At 39.9% G+C, this 24,025-nt stretch overlaps 2 protein-coding genes across 6 annotated transcripts in view; one reads left to right on the top strand and one right to left on the bottom strand.

Annotated features, from left to right (window-relative positions):
- The window catches only part of LOC117562451 (zinc finger protein 239-like), a 121,778-nt gene that overhangs the window by 39,507 nt on the left and 58,246 nt on the right, over positions 1–24,025 (bottom strand). The window lies entirely within an intron of this gene.
- On the top strand, positions 185–10,360 carry LOC117562453 (zinc finger protein 431-like). The gene is made up of 2 exons (XM_034240283.1): positions 185–747; positions 9,537–10,360. Exons 1-2 carry the CDS (start codon positions 706–708, stop codon positions 9,903–9,905), a joined length of 411 nt encoding a protein of 136 aa, XP_034096174.1. The 5' UTR covers positions 185–705; the 3' UTR covers positions 9,906–10,360.

Genomic DNA, 24,025 nt, shown 5'->3' with positions numbered 1-24,025 from the left:
GGTTGTCACAAAATCCCACGGCACACCCGGACTTGCCTCACGGCACACCAGTGTGCCGCGGCACACCGTTTGGGAACCACTGCACTAGAGTATCTAAAGAATACACAATATACAGAAAATACTGTATACATGGAGTACATTAAACAGTCTCACTAGCTAATGTTTGCTTTCTGTGTTAACTTAGTGATAGTTACACACGGAGAGCGCTATAACAGTGGTTCAAACATCCATTAATGTCACTTTCTATGTGAATAAAGTCATTTTAATGAAATAAAAGTGAACAAACTGTGAGCTGTAAATTAGAATGTAAGTTGCTACACAGATTATGATGAATTATATCTAAATATTTGTATTATATTTATAATAATTTACACAGAAAACCAACTTGTTATCGTAATGGTTAAAGTAATTTGCATGTAACGTTAATAACTATCTGACCTTTCTATCATTTTCTCCTCTGCTTAGCATCACATTGACTAAATGGATCAATTTGGAACATGTTTACGTCACAGCTGCATAGATAAGACAAGGCACTGCACATGGTGTGATAAAACACTACATATAAGCATCTAGAAATAGAACATATCATTGAATAAACTCTTTGAATTCCTCCTCTTCACTGCTGACAGTTTATGATGAATTATATCTAAATATTTGTATTATATTAATAATGAAGCAGCTCTGTGGTCTTCATCAGGACATCTGATGAGCAGCATGGAGGAGAAGAAAGAGACCCCTGGAGCTCAGGTCAGTGTGCACTTCATCACAATATATTCCTAATTCCAGCATTTCCGCCAGGCGGGCGTCTTGCCTTCATGTGACGCCCTTATTCAGCTCGGAACGCCCTATACAGACATAAATAAAGCAGCGACTGTATTCACCATGACACAGACAGTCTGTGGTTTGTACTTGTTTAACTTCTGTCTAGTTTCTGAACAGATATGAGGAGCTGTGAGCTCTGAGGGCTAACAGCTAACGGCTGATGTTGGTTTTGTGGTCCACATTGTCACTACCCGATCTGCAGCCCTGCCCTATCTGCAGTGCGCATGTGCGAGAAGGTCCGCCATATTTGACAACTCCATACGGCAACTCTAATAGGACATTTGACGTCTAGACGGCTGCCCGATTTGCATCGTGCATGCGCGAGTCATTAACGTCTCAAATATCTTTATTAAAATATTTTGTTATTTGAAATAAAATGAAGGACATTCACAGTTAATGTAATTAGATATAAATTATGAAAGCCATACATATTGCATACATTCACAGTCAATATTTCTTCAGTATGTATGAGAGCTGTCCAACAGAAGTTACATCCATTTCTCACTTATTCTGACAATGTACTTAACCCAATAAAATGACCCAATAAAAGGAGTTGTTCAATAATAGTGAAGTCACGTTGTAATAACAATAACTCGTCTGTCTCGTTCAGATTAATATTGTCGGTTTTTTTGAGTGTTCTTTTTCTGCTTTGCCAAACGCCACTGTGTCAAATGTCCTATTAGAGTTGCCGTATGGAGTTGTCAAATATGGCAGACCATCTCGCACATGCAGATAGGACAGGGCTGCAGATCGGGTAGTGACACACATTGAAGATTACGTCACGGCTCCGCCTATACTGCGTTACTATAGTTACTGCCCCAGTTCCTAAACTGTATTGGAAACGCAGCATAAAGTGAGCCTGGCCTACCAAGGCCTAACTATACCGTACGAGGCCCTGCAGTGGAAATGCGTTCCAAACAGTTATTTAAATGCAAAAAATACTCAACTGTTGAAAAACTACTTTTTCAATGATTTTACCTAGAAAAGGGAGGTTTGATAGGGGCCTGTAATTGTTCATTACTGAAGCGTCTATTATTCTTTTTTTCAGAGCGGTTTAATGACTGCAGTTTTCAGAGCCTGTGGAAAAACACCTGAGTGAAGAGACTTGTTTACCATTACCTATGCTGCGTACCGGTACGCCGAACCGGTACTGGACTTGTAAAAAGTTTCGGTTCAAGTCCGGTTAAAACCGGAACGTCGGGAAGTACTTGGACTCGCAAAAAAACTAGCACTTACGTATATTCTCCTTTTTGTTCTAAACCATCTAAAACCTCCCTGAAGGCAGCGAGACTGAGAGAGTCAAGGGAAGCTTATAAAAGTTAACAGCATTTAATTACACAAAAGATGCGGTGGTGTACAAATGAAATTGCAAAAGGAGGCGCTCTCCTCATCTCCCGTCAGCCCAGGTTGGTATCTGTGGTTATTTAAACATTCCCTGATAAACCTTATTCAGCGTCAATAAATAAGTGTTAATCCCAGTGTGCTCAGTGTACAACATCACATGTAATTTCACCTTTGATTCACGGTTTGAAAACGTAGCATTTCGCCACATGCTAATGCTAACCGGAAGTGAAGAATTTTCAGAATAAAAGTATTAAGTTAAGAGTGTGAACTTCCGTTTTTTTCAGAATAAAACTGATTTAAATTAAATAGTGTATTTAATTCAAATTACGCCATATCAACATTGATTTTAATTTCTAACAGTATTTATGTACATCACTATGTATGTAGTATGTACTGTATAATGTACACATGTAGAGTTGTAGAAAATACATGGTGTACAGACAGTACAGTACACTCTGACTGTACAGTCACTACAGTGTAGCCTATACTGTATAGTAGGTGTGTAACAGTGTAATGCGTATAGTCAACTGCACTCTACCTTTCAGCAACGTTTTAGGGATTTAGGCTCAGTCAGCTCAGGGACTGTTTGGTTACTTTAGTTTGGTAAATGAAATAAATGTTTGAACTTTGTAGTAGTTCACTGTAGTTGCTGTCAGAAGTCATTTGTAGACTAAGTGGCAAAAAGTGTTTTTTTTACATTTGTACTTTGTAGAGAAATGTAGACAAAAGTTGGAAGGGAGCACAATAAACCTGACGAGTTTGAATTTGAGTTGATTATGAGTTTATTTTCAATTGATAATTAGCTCACAATAAGTTCACTTTATAGTTACTCACACAACTTGACACAAGCCATGGGTCCGGACCTGAACCTGAACCTCTGGACTTGAGTCCGGACCTGAACCTGAATGTGAGTCTTGGATTGCAGAGTATGAATGTCCTCTAGCAATTTTCAGACGATATGTACGTGTGTAAAGTTTGTGAAGGCAGGAGGAAAAAAGCTTCCGCGATCACTGTCTCCTCTCCGTTCCTCCAAACCCTCCCTGAAAATAATGAGTGACAGGCTGATACAGGCCCGATAGAAACTTTATTATTCACTTAATCACTGAGATATAATGAAGCTAACTTAGTCTCATACATTCATGGGATTTAAGTAACAGTAAGACAGAGAATGTAAGTGTGCACCCACATGCACTATTTTTGTTTTTATAATGCTGTTGTAAATAGGGATGCACGATAATTATCGGTCCGATATTAGGAATTATGACGTCATCCCGATAAACCCGATACCAGTATTAATAGCCCCGATAATATACAATATATTTTTTGGGTAAAAAAAAAAGAAAAAAATACTGCGGTGTGGGTGGATTGGGATGAGGGGCGCTTGTTTTTCACTTGGCTACCTCCCGTTTTGCCAGTACTGTGGTATTAGTGGTTTAGGAAGAGGGGAGTTTTTCACAAATCCAGCGCTCCCTAACTCATGCCTGGCTGTGACGTAAATGGTGTGCGGCCGTGAAGCCAGGACAGTAAACAAACATGTCGTCGGTGGTATGGCGTTGGAGCTATGTGCAACTCAAGGCGTATGCTCGAACCGGAGCTGCCTGGACACTGCAATCATGTTGCGCACTATCCGTGCTGAGTGTGCTGACTTTTCGTACAATGTCCCACTGTCTGGCTTCCTGCATAAAGTCAAGTGCTCGGCGCAGTTGTGGCGAAATGTCGCTCCTCTGTTTTCATTTAAACAGCTCTGTATATCTGTTAGCGCAGCTAGCTAGCACCAGATGCTAACAACAACAATGCACGTAAGGTCTCTCTCTCGCTCGCTCGGGCCACACATACACACACCCTCCCGGTCCTCCAGATGGCCAGTCGGTGCCTGCCGGTGAGCGTGGAAGTGTGGTCTGCCACAAGCGGGCATCTACAAGCTGTCAACATCAGCTTGTAGTTGGTATTTTAAACTCGATGCGCTCTGAAACTACGGGGCGGCCGAGGGAAAAAAAATACACATGCGTTAATCGCGTTAAAATAATTAGTGGCGTACATTTTTTTTTATTATCGGTCTTGAGAAGCAGGAAGTTATCGGTATCGGTTTCAAAAAACCAATATCGTGCATCACTAGTTGTAAATACTCCTGTTGTCTGTGTTCAGACTCAAGCTTCATTATATCTCAGTGATTAAGTGAATAATAAAGTTTCTATCGGGTCACTATCAGCCTGTCACTCATTATTTTCAGGGAGGGGGCGGGGTTTGGAGGAACAGAGGAGACGGTGATCGCGGAAGCTTTTTTCCTCCTGCCTTCACAAACTTTACACACGTATATATCGTCTGAAAATTGATAGAGGACATTCATACTCTGCAATCCAAGACTTAATTAAATCCACCAAAAACCTGACATGATTGTAACGCGATTATTTTTGAAAAACTCTGAGCCGCTCTGAACATAAATCCCTGTGTCTCTGAGCCGCAGCGACACGGAGTGATTCAGGACGGATCCTTCTGCTGTTGGTTCTGGACTGGTGTTCTTGTGTTGGTGGATAAAGCAGACTGCTCCGTGTTTGGTGTTGCTGTGCCGCTGTCACGGCTGTTCCCTGATCTCTGCGTGACCGACCGATTTGATATTAAAGTGACATTAAAAAAAACGTTATAGTAAAGCCGTGGCCGGAAAATCAGGAAGCAATGTTACTACGCTATAATCGATTATCTTCCGTCACTGCATCGATACCGAATCGTCCACATCGCAATGCATCGTAGAAACGATTATTTTCAACACCCCTACTGTATACCAGAGGTGGTAAGTCATACATGTGCAAGTCTCAAGTTACTGGGGTGAGAGTCAAGTAGGGATGCTCCGATCGATTGGTCACCGATCGAGATCGGCCGATACTCACTCTCTACCGATCGATCGGTGCTCTCTAAACATGCCGATCGCGAGAGCCGATCGCATGACGTAAAACACATGACACTTTTCTCTGTGTGCGGCAAAACAAGCTCGCCAAAATGGCTTCACCGGTCTGGCATTATTTTAAGGTGTCCGAAAAAGACAGTAAAATAGCGGTATGCAACGTGTGTGAAGCAGAAATCCTGCAGCTCCGCCCGCCGGACCGGTAAGCGGAACGAAACACACAAGAGTTAGACCTAACATACTTAGCTAGTTTATCTACCTCTGGAACAAGCTAAACTAGTTATTATAAATATATGTATTCTTCACTGTCGGGTCACTCATTATTGGATCAGTGAGCTGCATGAGATACTGACAGGCTGTCAGGAGAGAGAGGGAGAGAGGAAAAGAGAGCGCTTCCGCTAATTTCTCCCGTGTTATTATCCAAAGTGAATGTAAACTTGAATAATGTACATCATTTGTATGTAATAATTAAGTTGATTGTTGTTTGTTGAAGCTCCAGTGAATGAGCCCCATTAACTGAGTTTAAACATCACTTTAAATAGAAGATTTAAAGTGATGTTTAAATCTTCCATTTAGGCCCCGCCCACTCGATCGGATCGGCCGATACCGATTCCGGCGATCGGCCCCGAAATTGGAAATCGGAGCATCCCTAGAGTTAAGCAAGTCAAGTCCTACGAAATCCTGATGAATAACCCCAGTTTAAATCAGTTAAAAGACAGTGGTTATGAAACTAGAGTTTTATTTTCAACATTAACAACAATGGAGAGTGGGGCTCTGAAATCATAAAACAGGTAATTGTGTGTGTGTGTGTGTGTGTGTGTGTGTGTGTGTGTGTGTGTGTGTGTGTGTGTGTGTGTGTGTGTGTGTGTGTGTGTGTGTGTGTGTGTGTGTGTGTGTGTGTGTGTGTGTGTGTGTGTGTGTGTGTGTGTGTGTGTGTGTGTGTGTGTGGGGCGGTCGCTCGTTAGCTGTTCTAATGAAGGTAAACACAGTGAAGACACAGCTCTTTGCTGCTGCTGCTCTTCTCAGATTCTGCTGAGTTACACGTTACTGCCTCCTGGTGCTGCAGAGATTTCATGAAGTGAAGGAGGTTTTTCTTCTATGAAGCAGCTGTGGGCAGCAGATACTGTGAGAGTCACAGACATGAATACATAGGTCAAGGCAGACTGGTTCACAGACTCTCCTGTTTTGCCGATCCGGTGCTTGAACAAATAACTCTACACCCCTGGCCGAAATGTCCCTAAAATGAAGTCCGAGTTTGAAATATATCTCAAATAATGTATGTATTTCCCCACATAAACATAACAGTCTGCAATGAAACGGCTGTCTCCTGTGCGCTCCACTTCCTACTGCGAACGAGAGACTTTCTCTCTCTTTTTTTTCTTTCATTGCCCTCTAGGGGCTTCGTACAATACAAAAACAAATATTTTATTTAAAAAAGTAAAGTCCTTTCGAGTCATCTGTCTCAAGCCTAAGTCTCAAGTCATGAATACCAAGTCAAAGTCAAGTCGAGTCTTTTATCAATGTTAGTCAAGCAAGTCTCAAGTCCAAAATTAGGCAAGTCAACTCATTTGACTCGAGTCAAGTCATGTGACTCGAGTCAAGTCATGTGACTCGAGTCCCCCACCTCTGGTATATACTTTGGTTAGAATATTGCTGTATTACTGTATCAAATATAATAAATACAAACAGTTGATAAGTAGTATTTTGTTAACTCAAGGTTTATATTAAAGGGGACCTATCATGCAAAATGCACTTTCGTACGTCTTTTATACATGAATATGTCCCCGGTGTTCCAGGGAACTCACCAAGTGTCAGAAAACACAACCCTCTCTATTTTCCTCCATACCCAAATCTCTAAAAAAGGGGCTGCAACGGATCTGATACAGACTGATCCAGATTTGAACACTTTACTGACGTCAGTAAGCGGAACGGAGAGATCTAGATCAGCATTAAGGTGTTATTTATAATGACCACATTCTCAACAAAGTAAGATTATGACTCCCAATATTAATTAAAATGCTTTTATGGATTTAGAAAAGTATTTTATTGATTTAAAAAATAGTTGTATTGATTTTAAATTGACATGCATCCGCTAAGAAAGATAGTCCGTTGTTACTGTTTGAACTAACGTAGCAACGGCAGGAACTGCTTCGATAGCGTTTTTGAGGAGCTTTTTGATTACAGATTTGAAAACATCGCTCCTTGCTTTAAAAGTAGCACAATTCATTATGTCAAACCTTGTGAAGTATCTAGATATCCCTGCCCTAATGCCAAAGGAACTGCACACTGAATATGTGTCGCCGTTTGATGTCTATGTCTGGACCGCTGCGTAAAAAGGAGGGTTTCTGCCCCATTACTTCTCTCCTGCAGCGGGCGTGGTCAGCTACAGGGGGCAGCTACAGGGGGGCGTGGTCAGCTGCAGCTCACAGAATCAGCCCCCTGCAAAAACAGCGCTGGAAAGAGCAAATGGAGCTAAATGAGGCATGGCTAAAATGCAGGATCTTTTTGGTATTTTGAAAAAAAAACTATATTTATATACTTTATATAGTGTTTAGAGTCGGTGAGGTCCTGATAATTTATTCCGGGAAATTACTCTGACCTACTAATTGACCTGACCGAAGTTATTGATTTTATGTAAGTTTACTGCTTGGCTCAGATCCACTAACGTCAGCAAGATCTCACCTCTATTAACTCCCCAAAGAACCAGGTTCAATTAACTGCTGTTTCAATTCAGACAACTCTCTTAAATCAGTTTTAAGCGATCCAGAAGGATTTTGATATCAGTAAATGATGTGTGGCCCTACCTAAGTGTGAGTGTGGCAGGGTGCAGTCTTACCTTTGAAGCAGGAGAGGAGAGCACAGGTGTCTTTTAAGTTATCCCAAACCAAAATGTGGGATCAGTTTATTTGAAGAAAGAAAAATAGGTCCAAACTAATACAGGGTTTTTACCTTCTCTCTTTAACACATTATAATCATACTAAACCTATCATGTTGTGATCATGTTCAAATATGAAACTTGAATTCACAGCCTTACATTTATTACCAAAATTGTAATTTCAACTGCCCAATTCAGTTGTGATTTCTAAATCTCCCGATAGAATTTAGAGGCATTTCCTCATAAATTACCGGTGATAATAAAAAGCACATTCAAACTTTCATTTTCATCCAATCAATTCACATCAATTTCATACCTTTTTTCCGACACAGACGGCAGGAATAACATTAAAAAACCCATTCCTATCCGCATGAATTCGGAGGAAGATTCCTAACAGGTGGCGGGTACTAATACTCAAACACATCTCCCATCAAATCATTCCACTCAGCAAACAAAGAAATTCACTCAGCATTCAACCAAGAAATTTGAGAGATATTTCCCAAGTCTGAGAGAACCTTACCAAGAGCTATTAACCCAGCTCTGAGGGCCAGAGCCTACCGCGAGAGAGTATACCAGGGGAACCCCCCTCTCTCTCGCTCCCTCCCAAAAAGCCAGTCTCTTTATGCACAAAAAACAGGATAGAAACCCCAAAAACGGGTGACATGCTGTTTGATACTCATGGTACCTGTCTCTGTAAATAGAGTTTGTAAACTGTACATTATGTTGTATGTCATCCTTATTGTTGTTCTGTTGTTTTTATGTTACATGTGTAACTAATGTCCTGCAGGTCACCCTTGAAAAAGAGATCTTTTGATCTCAAGGGGCTTTCACCTGGTTAGATAAAGGCTACAAACAAACACCTTCTCCATACCCAACCAATGAAACAACCTGGGCATGGCCACTGATGTACAGGACTGGACATATTCTATTGGCTATGGCATAAGACACACCTTCCCATGTTTGTGTAAAAAAGGACATGACCAGACATATTCTATGGCTATCACATAACCACCTTTTTGAGGCCTCAATGTATTTCTCCTTAAGTCCGGAGCCCCCCTCCCTGTGTACTGCTGTGAGAGGAGAGGGAAGAAACTGCCTACTCTCTTATCACTGACACCCATAAATCATTATAAATCTTACACTCAACAAACCACTTGGTTTATACTGTAAATATAGAAAAACATAACATATGAAACATTTTCATTGTGAGTTATACAAGAATATAATTGATTATAACTAACTTTCGTTTTAAGTATTCAACATACTATGAAACTCTCAACACCCTCTTTTTAAAACGCAAAGTTATCAAACCGCAACAACTAAAATTGTAAGCATACATACATATTCAAAAACCATCAAGAAACATTCTCATTATGGGTTCATACAAGAATATGATTGATCATATATGATTTATAATTAACTTTTGTTTTAAGTATTCACTTAATACTATGAAGATCTCAACAATAGGTATGGCCCTACAATATATTGTTCAAATATAGCATGATTGGTCCACTTTAAGTGAGTTTTTATTGTGTTAACTTGTGTATTTATGCTTTTCAGATTGACTTTCTCTCTTTCTCTGTCCGTCTGTTCTAGAAACCGAAAGGAAGAGAGAGACGTCACAGCTGTCAGCAATGTGACAAATCCTTTAAAACATCTGGACATTTAAAGCGCCACCTGCATATTCACACAGGAGAAAAACCGTACAGCTGTGAAGAGTGTGGGAAAACTTTCAGTACATCAGATGCTCTCAAATCACATCAACGTATTCATACTGGAGAAAAACCAAACAGCTGTGAAGAGTGTGGGACAACTTTCAGTACATCAGATGCTCTCAAATCACATCAAGTATTCATACTGGAGAAAAACCGTACAGCTGTGAAGAGTGTGGGACAACTTTCAGTCAATCAAGTAATCTCAAATTACATCAACTATTCATACTGGAGAAAAACCGTACAGCTGTGAAGAGTGTGGGACAACTTTCAGTCAATCAAGTAATCTCAAATTACATCACCGTATTCATACTGGAGAAAAACCTTACAGCTGTGAAGAGTGTGGGACAACTTTCACTAGATCAAGTCATCTCAAAAGACATCACCGTATTCACACAGGAGAAAAACTACTATAACCAACTATAGTGGTTTTAAGAGTGTAGGAGCCGCAATTAAGCATATTTTGTTTTTTTCACAGTTTACAATAAACAATTCCCATCTATAGAGTGGCGAAGTCACGCCCATCTACTTCCGCTCCATGGGACCTTATTTCGGAAAAATAATGTATTGAAGTCAATGGAGAGAGGAAACTTATCTTTCGATCCCGTTTGAATTGTGCCATGAGTTACACATATGATGTTAGTCAATCTGAAAAAATAATTTCCATGTCAAAAAAGTCACAGTTTGTCGTAAAACTGTTGAAATATATAACTATGAAAAATACGCAACTACAAAGACTACTAATCCCAGAGTCGCGTAAGTGATGTCACAATTGTTTTCCTTCACTAAGAGAGGCAGCTTTGCATGACATTCTTCTGGACGTGTTTCATTGTGGTGATAGTGAGGGTAGTCAATCCTTTTGTTGAGTAGTGACGGCCATCTTGGTGACGTGTGTTGTTCTGCGAGACCGTTCACAGTTTGACACATTATTTTTTTTTACTTGCAAAATTATCTTTTAAAATTGACAAATATCATATGTGTAATTCGTGGCACAATTCAAACAGGATCGAAAGATAATCTTTGTCTCTCCATTGAATTCAATACATATTTTTTTCAAAATAATGTCCCATTGAGCTCCACCGGAAGGGGAGGGACTTCGCCACTCTATTGGCCTTGTGTTGGGTAATCCTTTTTTCCATTACAGATCCCATCCCAACAGCGCCATCTGTTGACGTAACGTCAGAATTGTCAGGCATAATGTTCACTGTTCCTTTAAGTTTCGTTTTCTGGCTGTCCGTCTGCCGACAGCTGTTTCACACAGCTGACATTATTGCAGCATTAAATCCAAGCCATTGTCCAATGCAGTTTATGTATCCAATATACGATCCAGTTTTAATGCTGCTCTTACCCGGCCGCTTTCCCTGCCTTGGCTCTCGGCCTCTTGATGAGTGCAGGTGGTGACAATCTCCAGCTGATTGTGGCGTGTTGTCCAGCTGATCCGGGATGACGGTGTCGGTTGTGAAGTAATCCAATTGTTTGTCCGGTGAAAACAATCCTTAATCCAATGAGATATATTTATTATATTGTCCAGTTACACTCATAGAGTACGATTCTACTTAATGTAATGGCAGTTTAAATGTTCCAGTGTCCTATATCTTTTTGCCATTAATTCACAGGAGGGTTTAGAGTGATCCTGACGCAGACACAAACATATGAAGTTCCGGTCTTTTGCTGCAGTTTTAGAATGATGTTTTATTGCTTTACATACCAAGTACACAGTGTCAATAGTTGTAGTATGAGCATCTGCTTGGGCTGGCTGGGCTGGCCATCTGGTAGAATCGGTATGCTCTTCCCCCTGTGTCCCCTTCCTCTCCTGTCACCTATGACCCCTTTTATACACCCCGCCACCAAGTGTTCAAAAATAATATTGCACTATTCATATAAATAAAGTAAACTGAGACACCAACAACACCCATAAAATGGCTGCTACAAAGAGTGTGGGAAAACATTTTCTTAAAGTATTCACCTTAAAGTCCATGAGCGAGTTTCACTGTTCATTAATCTGCTTCATGTATCTGGAACATATTTACGATGTTTTCAGTTTGATTCTATTCTCTTGATAAAATAAATGGCCTTAGAAACAGACTCGTAACCCTGCATATTTGTTGTGTTTCGCAGCATATTATAAACATGTCCTTCCCTTATCTTCAAATACCCCAGGTTGTGTAGTGATGTATTTGAGGTGTACTTTATGGAAGCAAACAAGAGACAGAAGTATTTGAATTTGATCAGACACCGAATTTATAGCATTGAAAATAATTACTTTGAAAATTATGTATCTGAATTTTTTTTGCTCCGAATTTACCTATGTGAAATTAAAATGTTCAAATTCAGATCCCAAAAATTCAAGTGAAAAAAATTCTACGTCAAATATTTCGGTGTTTAAAATTCAATGTAAAAAAATTCGGTGTATAGAATTCGACGTCAAAAATTGCGATGCAGCATCATCCGGGCTACTCAGACAGGATAAGCAATCGATCCCGAATGCAATCAACCCGACTTCTGGGGGACAGTGCGGTGAAGCCCAATGCTGCAAACTGTCGGCGATGGATGCAGATGGGAGCAATTCCCGTATACCCTATGTTAAAATGTCCAACTTAACATCAGTAAATGAACATGTTTCTAGCCTGGATCCACAAAAACATATTCTGTAGTTAGATTCCCCCTTCATGACAACAGGACTGCTTCTCCTGGCTCCTCTGTCTCACTGCTAGCTCCGTTAGCTCCATTGGCTCCGTGATGCTACAGCGGCTCAGCTCATGAGGAGAACACTACTTGAACTCGGCCATGTTTGTTGTGTTGGTTCCTGGTGGACTATTCGTCATGCAAATATAGGATTTATCTGCGGTTAAAATAGACCGTCCATGAATGCAGTTTCTTCGGTAAGTCAACCCTGCGTACTTTATGTTATGCTACTGGTATTTTTATTAAGCTAACGTTAATGAATGTTTAGAGTTGGGTTAGCATTTGAGCAATCGTAGCTCCATCTGTGCTAACGATGCTATGCGTAGCATCCAAGAGTGTAAAACATTAAGTGGGATGCTACTGTATACCAAAAGGCTTCTGTGCGAGGTTGCTAAAATAAGGTCATCCTTGTACGTTAGATAGTTAGTTTGCTAGTTAGGTTACTGTATGCATTGTTAAGGTTCGTTTAAATTCGCTATAGCATCAAATAGACTAGCTAACGTCAACGTATTGTTGAAGAGAGGCTTAGTGTATATTAAATCAACCTCACAATGAAATGTGTGTATCTTTAAAATATGAACGTCACATTTCAAGATAATAACGCTCCCTTAGATATTGTAATATGGTTTGTTGAACTGGAGTTATTTATTGCAGCTAACCGCCTATCCGACGAACGACACAAACATTGTCGTTTTTAATATTATTACCAATGCCTCTTTTAATTGTATTATCATCACACTTGAGAAACAACCTTATCGTGGCTGTAGAACGGAACATGTAACTTAATGCCTGCATTAAAGGACGATGAATAGCATAGTCAATGCTTTAGTGACAAGGAAATGATTTGTTTAAATATTAGATATGACGTTATCTGTGACTTCAGTGAACATTAAGCTTATCCATTGCATTGCATTTGTTCAATAGGTTTGTGTCTTACCCTTACGTGTGTGACACATATGCATATGGCATTTGAAAACAAATTAATTTGACTGACTCATGAAAACCTCATCCAAAGTAACAGTAAAATAAAAAGGACCTACACAATAATACTCAATCAAACTGATACAGTATAAGGACTGTGATATCCAGCAATTTCTTAAGTATAACAATAAGATTATGATCTGTTTTTAAAAGAAGATAAAAAGTTGTTTGCATGTAAAGAAGTCTGTAACTCACGCATGTAACTTTACATCTGTTTGTTCAAAGTCTCCTTAAGGTGATCCAGACAGGCTGGACCAGAGGAGGAGAGACAGACTCCTGCCAGCAGAGAACTTCAGCACAGATTCCAAGGTACACATTTTTCATACTTTGCAAAGAATGCATAAAGTAATGACTCTAATACACTGATATACATGCCATTAAACATGGCTGAATACTAGATCACCTGCACATCAGTGATGTTGAGTGGACTTTCTTAGAAAAAGGTTACATTTACATTTTACCAAGCAACATCACTTTTTTGTTCAACTTTCACATTTCAATGTATTTAAGGCAAATATTATTGAACATAGTGAGAACTGCGACCCTTTGTCTTTCAGTGAGACAACCGGACAGAGCAAGCTTCTACAGTTGCACTAAGTTTTGATAACAGTTAAATATTATTTTAATAATACATTTATTTCAATGTTGATGAATTTAGAACGGTTTATTCATAACCTGATTATCTTTGTAGTACACTGTTGGATTTAAAAAACACATTCAAATAAAAAAATCATTATATTTATAGCCCCTGAAGAAACAAACACACCTCTATCTTAAATAACACACTTGCTCTGCAATAATATGTTTTTTGATATTTCTGTCAGACAGGACTGCTTCACCATGTTCTCTTTCTCTGAGGGTCCAGAAGAACATCCAAGAGGGAAAGGAGAAGCTGATGAGATTTAAGAGCAGTACAGGACATTAAGAGACATTTATATTGTAACACAAAGACCTGCACACTGAATAGTTTTGTAGTCTAACAGGAACTTCATTTGTGTGTTGTTTTGTGTTTTACGTTGCACCTCAGAGACGGTGTGATTATTGTCAGGCCTATAAAGTTTGGCAAAAAAAAAAAAAAAGTCAGCTGATCAAATGCACTTGCCTCACTTTATGAGCTTCACATCACTTGTGCCTTGTACCGCAGAGTTTGCAACGTCATAAATAAATGGTGCCAATCTTCAGTCAGATGTGAATGTGTAATCTAACATTTTCAGCAAGAATAACGGACAAAAGGAGAGCATATACAATTTATTGAAATGTGAACTAAATGTTATCAAGCATGAACCATCACCATTTTTTAAAAATAAAAACAAAATAATATACATAAGTTACACTAAATGTCAATCTGTTAATTGATTAAGTAAACACATTTTGTCAAATAAAGTGACAGGCCTGTGCAGGTGGTAACAGCTATGCCCAGCATGGGCTAAGTTCTGTAGGTGCAGCTGGTGCAGGTTCTCCTCCCTCAGGCCCTCAGCCCTCTCCGGCCAAACCAACAGACAGGACGTTCATAAAGCTGAGGTCTCCAAAGTCTCTAATCATCCATCCTGTGAATATGAGAGGGGAACAAATAGTGTAACAGATGCTTTGGACAATAAGAAATATAAAGTTAACTATTGAGTTGCTCAGTTTTTTAGATTGAAAGGGTTTAATAATACAAACAAAAGGAGAGGCACCGTAAAATAAAGATTGGTCTTTCAATAAATTGTGTTGATTTTGTCTTTTGAATTCTTTGTCTAAAGTCAAGTAGCTAGAACTGTTACTTATAGTTTGAATGATACAGTCTGGTTATAATGTTTGGAGGAGGCATCACAGGTAAGAGCACCATTTGTTGTGTTCCATCCACAACAAATGCACACAGATCGATGTGTGTATTTATTTATCTACTATTTCTTGGATCATTACTGTCAGTCCAAAACAAGAGATTTTGTTTTAGTAACGTTTAAAAAAAAAAAAACATTATCTCGTTTCCACTACACTATCTTGAATACTTTAGTTTTTACGTCACTACATTTATCTAACAGCTTTAACATTGCAAAGGTGTCACTTCGGACTCTGGGTAATTATGACAGCATGTCCTACTATTTTGAGACTTTGAACAAAATGTTGTGATCACATGACTGACAAAGCCGTGCTCTGATAGGCCAGAAGTCGGTTTGATTGCATTAGGGCTCGATTGCTTATCCTGTCTGAGTAGCCCGGATGATGCTGCATCGCAATTTTGGACATCGAATTTTATACACCGAATTTTTTTCACTTGAATTTTTGGGATCTGAATTTGAACATTCGAATTTTTTTCACTTCAATTTTTACATTTTTATTTCACAGGTAAATTCGGGGCAAAAACATTCAGATACATGATTTTCAAAGTAATTATTTCCAATGCTATAAATTCGGTGTCTAATAAAATTCAAATACTTCTGTCTCTTGTTTGTTTCCATAGTGAAGATCTGTTCATTTGTTCTGGAAATGTCATTTTCGAGCCTGAGACCTGAAAAACAGGCTTGGGGCTTAACAGGTTAAATTAATCAATTGTTAAAAAATGAATTGCTGCCAATATGTCTTTATTTATCAGACTTCAATCCACCCAGGGCCGTCCATCCCTACAGGCTGATCATGCAGACTGCGTGGGGCCTCACCTTGTGGAGGGTGCCTCAACTGAGCCAAAAATGCGGCGCGCTTATGCCTTCTTCATTGATAACATTCAGAAAATCAGACGAGCAGTCAGTACCTCTGCATCAGGTACAGCAGATGTGTTGTGTCTGTGTCCACCTAAAATCAATACAAACACCATGACACAGTTCCATCAGATTAATGATAAAAACCTAGAGGACATTATTCAACTTCTGAAATCCTCCTGCTGCCTTGATATTATTCCAACAGGGTTTTTCCAAGATGTTTTTCTTTGCATGGCCTCAGATCTACTTCACATAGTAAACAAGTCTCTTCACTCAGGTGTTTTTCCACAGGCTCTGAAAACTGCAGTCATTAAACCGCTTTTAAAAAAAGAATAATCCAGACCAGTGGTTCTCAAATGGGGGTACGCGGACCCCTAGGGGTACGTTGCAGTACTGCATGGGGTACGTGAGATTTATTTTATGCTAATGAAAAAAACAAACATAATTAATGGATTTAAACAAACTACTAATAGTAGATTAACTACTTTTTTCAAAGGTTTACAGAAACTCTGGATAATAACATGGGAAAATAAACGGGGTGCTCTCTTTTCCTCTCCCTCTCCTGACAGCCCGTCAGTCTCGTGCAACTCGCTGAACCTGTAATAAGTGACCCGACAGTAAAGAATAAATATATTCTTAACTAGTTTAGCTAGTTCCAGAGTAGATAAACTATCTAAGTGTGTTAGGTCTAACTCTTAGTGTATTTAATTTTGCTCCACTCAACGGTCCGTCACAGCGGCGGAGCTGTGATCATGCAGAGCTGCGTGTTCTCCGTCAGCAGCAGCGGATCTGATCTCTCTCTCCCGTCCGGTTAGACTTCACTCCCGTTTATGTCCAAATCTATCAGATCTAGCTAGTTCTAGCTAATGATATACACATTACTTTAAACAACCAAACATGACCACAAGGAAATGCAAACAGATTAAAATATACTTCAAACAACCAAAAAGAAACATCAAATGCAGGGACGCGGGAAGTCAGTCAGAGTTGGGGGTGCGGGGTGGGGGGTGCGGGTGCCTCGCAGCGGCGAAACTGTGGCGTTTACACTGCGTTTGCGCTTCAGATGAGGCTCCCTCCACAAAACGAGGCCCCACGCAGTCTGCGTGACCTGCGTGGAGGGAGGGTCCGGTATAATAACGTCACACTAAATGCAGTCATTTGGTCTTTAGCAACAGCTTGTGAGAGCAGCGCATTCATCGGTGTTCGTTTTCATGCTGCCAGTTTGTTGACGGCCTGTGTGTTGATGGGACTTCTCATGCTCCCTAAATGTTTCCTCTGCCTTTCGCCAGTTCTTATACCGTGCTTTCACAAAACTCCCATCCCTGATCTTGCGCTGACGAGCTTCTTTTCTATAGCAGAGCAACAGAAGAAGCACACTGCATTATCACTTTCTCTTATAGTGAAGCTTTTTAGAGACTGCTTACACTAAAATGCTAACTCAAACATACTCAAAATAAAACTTTTGTATTGATTTGATTAGTGAACTTTTTGGCGTTGCAGTTACAACTCTCCACCAACAGGTGGGGGTGCTGCAGCCCCCTCAGCACCCCCCCCCCTTCCCACGTCCATGATCAAATGACTAAAGAAACATCAGAGATAAGCTGAATTACTGCAAGGAGAGGAGGAAGTACTAAAACATACACAAAGCAACCACTTAGAAAGCAAAAGGACTTAAAGGGGATCAAAACAGACTTAGAACGATCACATTAATACAGAACAAGTGTTAAAAAATATGCAAAAAGACTGAAAGTAGATTTGGTGACACAAACAAAGATACCCCCCCTTGCTTGGACCTTAAAACAGGAACTTAATCTTTAAATTCACACAATTCAAGTTTTATATCTCTACAACTCCATCTTAGTGACAAAGTCTGTCCACTCCCAGAAACGTTGATCACTTCTCAGGAAAGAAGAGTAATGATGAGAAGGAAACAGATGTTGTGTCAGAGTGGAACATGTTCATGTTGCTGAGCAACAGACAGGAAGCAGGGGGCGGGTCTTAGACTCTGGACCTTCACACTCACATGTGTTAATATTTAATCCACTACAATAGGCTAGTTGCACGGGATGACGTATTTCCATTTCCGGTTCATTGAGCGTGCGCTTGTAAACTTCCGGTCTACGGTAGAGCGGTAGAGGGGGTGGTGGCAACACTGGACTGTGACTAGACGAGAGATGGCAGAGGGAAGTGACGAGGCAGGAAGTTAAGTTGAAGGAGGACACTCTGATAGTGAGTAAAAGAGAGTTTGTACTGTTTATGGCAGAGATTATCAACTGTTCAGCGCAGACTACAAGCCGGAATGAAAGAATCTAAATAATTGTCAAATCAGCTGAAAAGTACCTTGATATGAAAGGGATGCACTGGGGACACGTGAAAGATATCCTAAATGATGACGTCCAACAACCTCAGACATGGACTGGATCATCCTGATGGTGGTAATTGCACTGCAGTGGAATGCTAGAAGTTTAATTGCAAATGGACAAGAGTTCAACAAATATATTGACAACCTGGGAGAGAAACCTAATGTTCTTTGTATTCAGGAAACATGGCTGAAAGCACAACTGGATTTTATTGTGAAGCGATATACTGCAGTTAGACGAGATAGGGACTCTGGCAGAGGGGGAGGAGTTGCAACATTCATACAGAGTGGGATAAGTTACAAAGTTATGCATGTAAGTACAGATCATGAAGCTATAGTTATAAGGGTATGGAATGATAGAGGACCTATAGATATAGTCAATTATTATAATGTGGGCAATTAGATCAAAGTATATTAGAGGATGCTGGGGGTTCACTGCAAGACAAAGTAATATGGTGTGGGGATTTTAACTCACATAACTCGCTATGGAGAAGCAGTAGCACAGATGCAAATGGGGCAGTAGTTGAGGAATTTATAGATGACCTCGGGCTAGTGTGCATTAACACTGGAGAAGGAACACGATATAATTGCACGAAGAATATAGAAACAGTACTCGATCTGACATTTGTATCTAGTGCTTTAGCAGGTATAAGTACATGGAATGTGGTAAAGCATACTACAGTGGGCAGCGATCATTATCCGGTAATGACTAAAGTTGGGACCAACATAAGGTTTGAAAAGGAAAAGAAAATTCCTAGATGGAAACTGGGAAAGGCTAATTGGGATGCCTTCCAAGTTGTAAGTACGAATAGATGTAAAACACTTCAAGAGGAAAATGTTGATGATATAAATAAATGAAATGATGAGCTGGTTAAGGTTATCATTCATTCAGCTAAAGAAACAATTCCGGAAAGTGCAGGAGTTAGGCGCACCAAGAGTGGACCCTGGTGGAATGGTGAATGTAGTAAATCCATTAAAGACAGGAATAAAGCATTCAGGCAACTCAAACAACTCCATTCTCAGGAAGCTTTGAATCAGGATAAAAGGGCCCAGGCTATAGTGAGGAGAACAATAAGAACGCAAAAACGCACTTTTTGGAGGCAATATTGCAATAGTATTGGAAGAGAAGTACAGCTTGCAGGTGTTTGGGGCATGATTAGGAGAATGGGGGGAAGTCCAAGGAATTATGAGTTGCCAGTTTTGAGCAGAGGGGACAAAATGGCTGTCACAAACGTAGGAAAGGCGGAACTTCTAGCTCAAACATTTAGGAAAGTTCATAGTTCAGATAACCTTACAGAGGAAGCCAGGCAGTGCAGAAATAATACACGAATGGAAAACACGAGAATATTGGATAGAGTAGAAGCGTTAGGAGATCAGTTGGACCTGCATTTTAGTATGTTTGAGTTGAGAAGAGCAATTATTAGTGCTCGCCAAACCACTCCTGGGAAAGATGGTGTTTGTTACAAAATGCTGGAACACATGACAGATAACTCTCTAGTCATTGTGTTAAGGTTGTTTAATAGGGTGTGGGATTCTGGCCAACTTCCTTCAGTGTGGAAACAAGCGATAATAGTGCCCATCCTGAAGCCAGGGAAAGACCCTTCAGATCCATCTAGCTACAGGCCTATTGCCCTGACATCTCATTTATGCAAAATCATGGAGAGAATGGTTACAGAAAGGTTAACATATATCTTAGAAAGTAAAGCTCTGTTGTCCCCATATCAACGTGGGTTCCAGAGGGGTCGGAATACAATGGGTTCTATATTGTGCTTAGAATCAGACATCAGGAAAGCACAGACCAACAAGGAAGTAGTGATTGCAGTCTTCTTTGATATTGAAAAGGCTTATGACATGCTCTGGAAGGAAGGACTACTAATCAAGTTCAAATCATTGGGAATTGGTGGTAAAGCATATAATTGGGTTATGAATGTTTTACTGGACAGGAAAATACAAGTAAGAGTAGGTGCAGAATATTCAAGTGTTTATGCTGTGGAAAATGGTACTCCGCAAGGTAGTGTGTGTAGTCCGTTGCTGTTCAATATAATGATGCATGACATTTTTAATCAAGTTCATCCAAGTGTGGGGAAATCTTTGTATGCCGATGATGGGGCTTTGTGGGCAAAAGGCCGCAATGTAGCACATGTTGGAAAGAAAATACAAGCTGCAATAGTTGAAGTGGAGAAATGGACAAATAAATGGGGATTCAAACTGTCAGTAGCTAAGACGCAGGTCATTTGTTTTACAAACGGCAGAACATTGCTCCTATATGGTTAAAATTGTATGAGCAACCTCTTGAACAGGTTAATACAATAAGATTTCTTGGTGTTTGGTTTGACAGAAAGCTAACATGGAGCAGTCATATAGGAAAAGTTCAAAATAAATGTAAAAAGGTCAACAATGTACTTCGTGTTTGGCGGGGCAGGAGTGGGGAGCGAGTAGGTCATCACTTCTGAATATATATTGGGCACTCATGAGACCTGTATTCGATTATGGGTGTATAGCGTTCATGGCAGCAGCAGAATCAAACCTTAAAAAGCTGGATGTCCTACAAGCTCAGGCCCTGAGAATTTGTAGTGGAGCTTTTAAAACATCTCCAGTATCAGCAATACAGGTGGAAATGGGAGAAATGCCTTTAAGGATAAGAAGAGTGAAGTTAATGTTGGCATTCTGGGTAAACCTTCAGGGGCATAGTGATAGTCATCCTGCGAAAAGTATTTTTGAAAGACTGCTGGGAGCACAATGAGTCACATTTAACAAGTGTTGGATGGATTGGCGATGTTAAAGCAGCAAGTATAGGTTTGAATCAAATACAGTATTGCCCCACAGCTCCAATCTCGTCCATTCCACCCTGGTTGTTCCCATTGCCAAGTGGAGACCTCAATATACAAGAGGAGTTAAAGGAAAAGAAAGAACTACCAGTATGGCGCATAGTCCAGAATCACTTTGCAAGATATCACTCAGACTCAACAATCACATTTACAGATGGCTCCAAAGATCCAGAGACAGGGCGTGCAGGGGCAGCAGTGTATATCCCAGTGAGTAATACACATATAAAGAAAAGGGTAACGGACCATGTGGGGGATGGTAGGAAGGTGGGGTTTAAAAGAAGGGAGGAAAATGTCATTTATCGGATGAGAATAGGTCATACAGGTCTCAATCATACTTTAAGTATAATACAGGTCTCAATCATACATTAAGTATAATACAGGTCTCAATCATACATTAAGTATAATAGGAAAGCATCCAACCGGAAAGTGTATACACTGCAGCCAGCCAGAAACTGTTGAGCATGTTTTACTGCTTTGCAGGAAATATAATACTCAGAGAAATGTGCTTTTCCAGACACTGAAGAAAGCAACATTCCATGACTTGTCGCTATCAGGGCTGTTAGGGAAAACATCAGGCAATATATATTGTGAGATTATTACATTTCTAATAGAAATTGATCAATTTAAAATAATCTAGAGTTTTGGTTCTTTGTTTTGTTTCTTTTGTTTCTTGTTTTCTGCATAGTCTCTTGTCCACACTCCAGTCCAGTTGGTGGCGGTAATGCACCTACAAGTTGGCTTGCCAACCGCCAATAAACACGAAAGAAGAAGAAGAAGAAAACGAGAGAAGAAGAAAACGAGAGAAGAAGAAGAGGCACCTTTAAAGTTCTTTGCAATCCGCTAAAAACCGAGAGGAGAAAAGAAGAGGTGAGTGGATTAAACACCTGCAGAGGTTTCATTAAGTGTATTTACACCTGTTAGCTTACAGTTAATCACGAATCAGAAGTTATCTTATTTAACACAACAGCTGTAATCTTGGAAGAAAGAAACTCACAAAACAACTTTAAATGTGCGACAAAAATAGTCTCAAACTATCTTTAAATAAAGTCTAAAAGCTACAGTCTAACAGCTACAGTCTAACAGCTACAGTCTGAAAGCTAACGGCTATCGGCTAACAGCTACAGTTATTATTCCAGTTCGGCTCTGGGGGAGTAACAGTTGATTTGTAATGCTCAGCTGACTTTATGTTAGTTATTTATTACACCAGTTGTCTTTAAGACGGTTTGAGTTGTTGTGTTGGTGCTCTTTACCATAGATATGGTTTTAAATATATGCTAACTAGCTTATTAGCATCGCCATTCACCGCGACGTAGCATTTTTCCAATTGAAATGAATGGGGTTCTTCAGTTAGCAGCTAACGCTAAGCTAAGCGACGGTTTAGCTCATTAGATAAATAGATATACTTTATTTAAATAATGATTTATCTTAAAGTGGGAAATGAATGTGTCACAGCAGAAGTGTTTTCAGGCATTACACGAGTTAAACATATTTAAAAGATGCAATAAGATATAATAAAAATGAAGCATTAGCAGCAAGTATACACACAGGACACATATCACTAGAGTATCTAAAGAATACACAATATACAGAAAATACTGTATACATGGAGTACATTAAACAGTCTCACTAGCTAATGTTTGCTTTCTGTGTTAACTTAGTGATAGTTTCACATGGATAGCGTTATAACCGTGGTTCAAACAACCATTAATGTCACTTTCTATGTGAATAAAGTCATTTAAATTAAATAAAAGTGAACAAACTGTGAGCTGTAAGTTGGAATGTAAGTTGCTACACAGATTATGATGAATTATATCTAAATATTTGTGTAATATTAATAATAATTTACACAGAAAACCAACTTTTTATCGTAATGGTTAAAGTAATTTGCATGTAATGTTAATAACTATCTGACCTTTCTATCATTTTCTGCTCTGCTTAGCATCACATTGACTAAATGGATCAATTTGGAACATGTTTACGTCACAGCAGCATAGATAAGACAAGGCACTGCACATGGTGTGATAAAACACTACATATAAGCATCTAGAAATAGAACATATCATTGAATAAACTCTTTGAATTCCTCCTCTTCACTCCTGACAGTTTATGATGAATTATATCTAAATATTTGTATTATATTAATAATGAAGCAGCTCTGTGGTCTTCATCAGGACAGCTGATGAGCAGCATGGAGGAGAAGAAAGAGACCCCTGGAGCTCAGGTCAGTGTGCACTTCATCACAATATATTCCTAATTCCAGCGTTTCCGCCAGGCGGGCGTCTTGCCTTCATTTGACGCCCTTATTCAGCTCGGAACGCCCTATACAGACATAAATAAAGCAGCGACTGTATTCGCCATGACACGACAGTCTGTGGTTTGTACTTGTTTAACTTCTGTCTAGTTTCTGAACAGATATGACTAGGGTTGGGTACCGAGAACCGGAACCGGTTCCAACATTTCGATTCCAACGGCATCATTTAGAAATGTGAATTTCGGTTCCGCTTTTCGATCCCTGAGGAAATGTTTCTCGCCGCTCTCCATAGCCTACTGTATGACTGCGGCGGGGCTGGAAATGTAGCGTTGTACCTACACTTCCTACAGCATAACCTGAGACCAGGGCCGGCCCGTCGCACTGGCGTTATAGATGTTCGCCTAGGGCGCCAGATCTGTGGAGGCGCTGCACTGACGGCTCTGGGAGGGAAAACAAATGTTTTGACCGTTGGTGCTCATCCTAATTTTCGGCCTTGATGCAACAACATTCATAATTAAGTAAATGTAACACCCTTTTCATCCCGGTTGCACTTTTCATTTCCCCTGTACGATGGGCGCTGTAAGTGATGAA

This window comes from Gymnodraco acuticeps, unplaced genomic scaffold, assembly GCF_902827175.1.
Source record: "Gymnodraco acuticeps unplaced genomic scaffold, fGymAcu1.1, whole genome shotgun sequence".
In the NCBI taxonomy this organism is placed as follows: domain Eukaryota; kingdom Metazoa; phylum Chordata; class Actinopteri; order Perciformes; family Bathydraconidae; genus Gymnodraco; species Gymnodraco acuticeps.
The sequence above is the reverse complement of the archived record's forward strand: the minus strand, read 5'-3'. Positions and strand labels throughout refer to the sequence as shown.